Genomic DNA, 6822 nt, shown 5'->3' on the forward strand with positions numbered 1-6822 from the left:
TATATATATAGGGAGGACATCAGAGTGTCAGTGAAGCTAAAATAGTTTTAGGTTTGAAATCAGAAACATGTTGGAGAGAGGCAGACTCTTCAGGGATTGGTCAGTTCATCTGATGTGACAGCAGGAGACAGGGTGTCCAATGCTCCCATCTCTGGAAGCAAACACACATCAAACAGTTTGGATCAGTCCAGGCCTGACAAACGCACACATTACACCAACATCAGAACAGTCTATCTTTAAGAATATTTCATCTTTTTTCTTTTATTTATAATCACAAATATTAAAATGTCTCTTTGCAACGTGTCTGATGAAAATGAGGACCCAAAAAAGCATCATTTTCTTTTATTACAAATTAAAGTCTAATGTTTGGATTAGTTTATGGTTTTAAATGGGTTTGTTGAAGCCGTGAAGCTTTGCAGTAAACGTGATGCAAAATGGGCCATTTTTTGAAGCACCGACTCGATGACTGACTCAACATAACAATTCAGTAATCAAGCCGTGAGATGGGGTTGCTACATTCACATTAACTATGTTGACGCCATACAGGAAACAAGAAGGCAGTGCAGAACAAACATAAACTAATGGCACTCTGACAGAAGTCATCATCCATAGGAAATTTACCTAAAAAACATTCAAGGTCTTTCAAGGATGGGTGTATTTTATGGCTGTTTTTAAAAATTTTCCAGGGCCTTGAACTTGTTTTTTCAAATTCACAACATTTCATGAATTTCAAGAACCCGTGGAAAACCGGTAACAATATTAAAACCTGAGAGCTGATTTCTATTAACTGCAGAGGGATTGTCTTTGGTTTATGTAGTAAAAGGTAACAACTTACTTTTATATTTCTCTTTTTTATACTTGTTTACAACAAATATTTCATGGCATCAAACATTCTGATTTATTAAGGATCAAAAAGAAGAAATGCACCTTTAAGCTTGAGGTACGACAAGAAATCAATGACAGTGTGGATGATGTCTTCATCTCCTATTCTGAGAGCTCCTGTGGAGAAACAAAACACATGACGTCAGTGTGAGAAAAGTGGGAATACAAGAACATATGAGAGCTGACCGGGTGTTGTTTTTTTTTTAAATTATATTAATGATGACTTGATAGCTGCTCAAGTTTTCTGCTGGTGTTTTTAGTCTCTCTCAAATGTGAAAGTGTACATTTTTATACATCTACTAACCAACATTCAGCAGGTTTTCCACCTGAGTGTTCCCTGACCTGTCCTGCCTGCAGCCCAGTCCAGCTGGATGAAAACCAACAAAGCATTTTGCAGAACCAGGGGCCTCCTGTACAAAGACTTGATTTTCTACTGAAACTTGGCAAACTAATGACTAATGTAGTTTCTCCTAAATAAGATATTACCACTAATTTATTTATAAAGCACTTTTAAAACAACCACAGCTGCAACAAAATTATGTACATAAAAATCAAAAAGATTTAAACATCAAAATAAAAACAGTTAAAACAGGTGGATCAGCAAAAACAAACAGAAGTGAAATAAACAGGCTGTGCCAAAGGCCAGGGAATAAATACAAGGGGCGGAGCCAGAGGGGTGGCAGGGGTGGCAAAGTGCCAACCCTGGAAACCATATTGGCCAATCCAGATGTCACCCAAATAATGAACGAGTAGGTGGGTATTTTGTATTTGCATTTAGATTTTGTTAAATACTGTTATTTGATACTATTGTACTGTACAAATGTTCAGCTGTGCATGCTAAAAATGTCTGAATTATAGCCGTTCGTAAAATTAGCATCAGTGGTTAGCTTAATTTGGGATTATCAGAATAGTATCATTCTTAGCTACTCCACAACAAATTTGATCTCAGTGAGTCTTAGGATGGTTGAACATAATCTTTTTAATAGTTAGCTGGGGTGGCCATGTTTAATTATTGATTAGTATTTAGAATTTGGTAAAGATTGTTTTTGGCTACTTTGACAATAATCTTCAGTTTTGTATGTCTAAAAATGACAGAATAATAAGTTGTGCCTAACATTCAGCTTGTTTGCTTGGACCATTCTTATTCTTACTCTTATTCTCACATAAAATTTCAGCTCAGTATTTCTTAAAACAGCTGAATTTAAGCCATTTGGAATTAGCTGTAGTGGCCATCTTGAATTTTCAGATCCAGAGTGGTTTTCTTTATTTGCATGTGCTATACATTTGCCATCCCTGCCCATAAATGGTGCACACACCATACATAGAGGTGAACCGGCAGCACTTCTACCAAACTGGGCTGTTTGGAGGACAATGGTTTGAGGCTGAGGCATTTCCAGCTACACAAAGTCCCAAAATGTGATGATTCTGAGTTTTTGTTATTTTTATTATGTTTTCTGTTATTCTGGGTTATCATCTGCTCTTTAGTCTCTTGTATTTCTCGGTTTGTTTTGTTCCTGTTGCACAATCCTTCTTTTTTTAAGTTTATTGTGTCAAACTGCAGCTTCTTAGTGGTTGTAGTCATGGTTTCTGCCTCTGCCTAAATCCTCTCTGTGAGCTGTATTCTGGTTTTCTTGCCGTGACACTTGTCTAATAGTGATATGCTGAAACCTCATGAAGCTTTGAGGCTCTTCTAATTGTTTTGAAAACATGCAAAGCTTTAACTCCATCCTTCAGTCTGGCTAACAGTGACTCCTGGTTGCCAACTGAAGCCACAGCAGGAGCTGGAAAGAACATACAGTATGCTGTTTCAAACTCATGTCAGCAATAAAAGTTCAGAAGATTGTGCATTTTTGTGAATTTACACAAATTAATAATCACCCATGCTCTAAAAATGTTTCAGATTTAACCAAAGAATAAATATGACAGAAAATGTAGGGTAACATGTTAATTTAGAAAGCTTGATTTTAATGCTCAAATATTTTGACCCAGTGACGGGTGAAGAGAAACAAGAATGACATGTTGTGCACCAGGTGTTTCTGAAGGAAGAGTTTAGATACGTCAGTGTTTTCTGCATGATGGAGGGAAGAATGGAGCATGAGATTGACAGAGAGATGGATGTGAATTCAGCAGTATTATGAACTCTGTGTTGATGATGAGCTGTAAGGTGAAGCTCTCTGTTTACCTGTCACTCCAACTTCCTATGGTGACCAAATCTGGGAAGTGGCCAAAAGAACCAAATGCATTCTCAGAGCAGAGTCAGGAACATTTGTGTGTTGGACTGACCTGTTCTGAAGTCTTCCTCTGGACCCATGTCCCTTTTGCCAGCCAGGCCCACCTTGTCTCCCATTGTCCTGTGTCCATCTATTCCATCTGGACAGTGAGGAGTGAGCCCAATCAGGTCCAGAGACACAAACAAAACAAAGCTTTCTGATTCGCTCATTTCCATTGATCAGTGAAAAATCAGCTCAAAGATCAGACCAAAGATCAGACCATAGATCAGACCAAAGATCAGACCAAAGACCAGACCAAAGATCAGACCAACGATCAGACCATAGATCAGACCATAGATCAGACCAAAGATCAGACCATAGATCAGACCATAGACCAGAGATCAGACCATAGATCAGACCATAGATCAGACCAAAGATCAAACCATAGATCAGACCAAAGATCAAACCATAGATCAGACCATAGATCAGACCAAAGATCAGACCAAAGATTAGACCAAAGATCAGACCATAGATCAGATCAAAGATCAGACCATAGATCAGACCATAGATCAGACCAAAGATCAGACCAAAGATTAGACCAAAGATCAGACCATAGATCAAATCAAAGATCAAACCATAGATCAGACCATAGATCAGACCAAAGATCAGACCAAAGATCAGACCAAAGATCAGACAATAGATCAGATCAAAGATCAGACCATAGATCAGATCAAAGATCAGACCAAAGATCAGACCAAGGATCAGACCAAAGACCAGACCAAAGATCAAACCATAGATCAGACCATAGATCAGACCATAGATCAGATCAAAGATCAGACCATAGATCAGATCAAAGATCAGACCAAAGATCAGACCAAGGATCAGACCAAAGATCAGACCAAAGATCAGACCAAAGATCAGATCATAGATCAGACCATAGATCAGATCAAAGATCAGGCCAAAGGTCAGACCAAAGATCAGACCAAAGACCAGACCAAAGATCAGACCAAAGATCAGACCAAAGATCAGATCATAGATCAGACCATAGATCAGAGATCAGACCAAAGATCAGACCATAGATCAGACCAAAGGTCAGACCAAAGATCAGACCAAAGATCAGACCAAAGATCAGATCATAGATCAGACCATAGATCAGATCAAAGATCAGAACACAGATCAGACCAAAGATCAGAGCTCAGACCAAAGATCAGAACAAAGATCAGCGCTCAGACCAAAGATCAGACCAAAGATCATCTCTTGGCTTCAGTTAACTCGTTTATTTCATGTACAGATGATAATTTCTTGATTGAGTTAAGATTGTTCAGCATTAGGTTACATTTTCTAAAATTTTCAGAGTTGTCATGCAGACACACACACATACACACATGCATTCACAATGCACACTTACACTAAGTCTCAGAATAAAATTCAAAGGATATATGTAGCTTCAGCAAAGTTTTTATCTGTTTGTTTAGGTTCCAGACTACAGACCACCTGCAGGGCTTGGCTCGTGGAATTGCAATAAAGCAAAAAAAAAAAAAAATACTAATTATAAAACACAACAGAAAGGCATGAGTTCAAAGAATATGGACATCAGTTTTAATGAACTGCAATGGTGATAGGGGAAAAAAGAAATTTGCTTAAGATTGTTCACATAATAAAAGCTGCACTGAGTTTTTATCAACATTCAGACTCAAAATGTTCTAAGTCTATATTCCATAAACTTGCCAATACTTAATTAGTTTCTAAAAAATAGTTTTATGTTTTCAGCTTCAATTATGATTCATAGGAACTCTGAAATATCTACCACCAATGGTACATACATTAACATCAAAACACAAAGAAAGAACGTTCTGAGATCTGTTAAAGATTTTTCAAAAAGTATGTTTCTTTAAAGTTTTCTATAGTTATTAACCTTTTCATCACACAATTAAAGCTTTATGTTGATATGTTCAGGCTAAAGAGAAAGAGGTGAAGTAGTAAAAACAGCTCAGGGATGTTTCTCTGGGTTCTGACTGATGGTGAAAAAAAAGACAGATTTTTACTTGAATCACACTGAACTAGTGATTACATACAGGGTGTACTTGTAAATAAATTGCAAAATTTGCGCAACAATCTTGAATATGACTTTCAAATGAAATTGTGTGAAGAAAAAAGAGAAAACAAGTAAAAACCTTTGTTGCAGTCCAAATGTAGTCTGACTGTTTGACACTATGGGACTTAATTATATTCTAATTTAATTATTTCTAAGTGGCTTAGCAAACAAAACTCAGACCGATTTTCAACAATTGTAATATTTTTGGAGAAATTACGTTTTTCCAAATTTATTTGAACTTGTTTAAATTTCCTGCAGAAGGAAGATGAGGAAGAATCCCTGACCCTAATGATTGTATAATAGTTTAATTTAAACGATTTTACTGATTTCGCCACAAATTGAGGATTTTAGATTCAACTAAAATGTGCAAATCTTTTAAAACAAATCATTTTGTGATAATATAAATGACAATATAGATAGTTTTTTATCTTGTTTCACCCTGTATTCCTTTTTAAAGTTGTCCATGTAAAACAATGTGGAAATATAAAAACTGGATGGAGAATCTTTCAGACCTATAGTTTTCACACTGGACCTGTTGAGGTTTATTTTAACATTTGCACTCCTGTCTGCCTGTCATTAACTTGGCTGTCAGGGAGTGACAGACAGTGGTTACCACGGAGCTCACTCTGAAGCAGTAGTTTCACCTCTTCTTTTGATATAGGCCTGTTTTACACGGTTCATGAAGCTCAGGTTGTTACAAAGATTTGTGTTTTTTTTTTGTATTGAAATTTTTGTTTTTAATTGAAAATGAATAAAATAAACACAAAACAACGTTCCAGGCAGTATCGACATATTTCCACATTTCTTCAGCTATTTTCTTGTTATTTGTACTCTTCTGATTTATAAAGTCAGACTAAAGCCAACTAATGTCAATGCATGTAATAATAATTTTTAATGTGATCAGAGAAAGTTTTAATTGTTGCTTCATGTTTGGTTCAGACTTGCAGGCTGACAGCGTGTGGAATAATCTGGAAATAACAGTGAAGGAGGTCTGACTTCTCTAAACCAAGCAAGTAATTATTCTAAGAAATTAAAAGTATATTTTGGTTTTTGACTTTGCTAAAGAAAACCTTTGGTCAACCTTCATTTAAAAGGCAACCAGGAGCAGATGTGGGATGAATCGACAGATAAAATGTCTGTTGATGAGTAACACAAGCAGCTAAACTGAACTAAAAACAGAACAGGATGGTTGGATGGAACAATTCCAGGTGTGACACCAAGGTCCTGCAGCGGCCGTATGTTTCTATCTTACATTGAGTGACCAGCTCGTCTCTGCCTCTGGCACTGGGGGAATCCTTTATCTGAATTAGGTGATCAATACGACCTGAAACACAGGATGAGGTAGGGGCAACCTTTACCTGGGCTTCACATGCTCACACACTCACACATTTCAGGATCCAGGGTCCAGGCTTTGTGCTCTGGACTACCTGGACCCCACAACACACATCTGGATTGTTCAGTTAACGAAAGAAATGAGGTCGTCTTTAAATCAGCCTCAACTAACTTGACACACAGAGGAGACGAACTCCAGTGTCTTCTGCATGCCACAAAATAACAGCTTGTGTGTGTGTGTGTGTGTGTGTGTGTGTGTGTGTGTGTGTGTGTGTGTGTGTGTGTGTGTGTGTGTGTGTGTGT

General features: G+C 37.3%; 1 protein-coding gene across 1 annotated transcript in view; it reads right to left on the minus strand.

The window, feature by feature from the left end:
- Positions 1–12: 12 nt before the first annotated feature.
- The window catches only part of gal (galanin/GMAP prepropeptide), a gene marked incomplete in the record, with an annotated part of 10862 nt that continues 4052 nt past the window's right edge, over positions 13–6822 (minus strand). The window contains 4 exon segments of the mRNA XM_014010260.1: positions 13–151; positions 928–999; positions 3166–3252; positions 6440–6511. Of these exon segments, the coding sequence (XP_013865714.1) occupies positions 90–151; positions 928–999; positions 3166–3252; positions 6440–6511 (293 nt within the window).

This window comes from Austrofundulus limnaeus, unplaced genomic scaffold (assembly GCF_001266775.1).
Source record: "Austrofundulus limnaeus strain Quisiro unplaced genomic scaffold, Austrofundulus_limnaeus-1.0 Scaffold67, whole genome shotgun sequence".
Classification (NCBI taxonomy): Eukaryota; Metazoa; Chordata; class Actinopteri; order Cyprinodontiformes; family Rivulidae; genus Austrofundulus; species Austrofundulus limnaeus.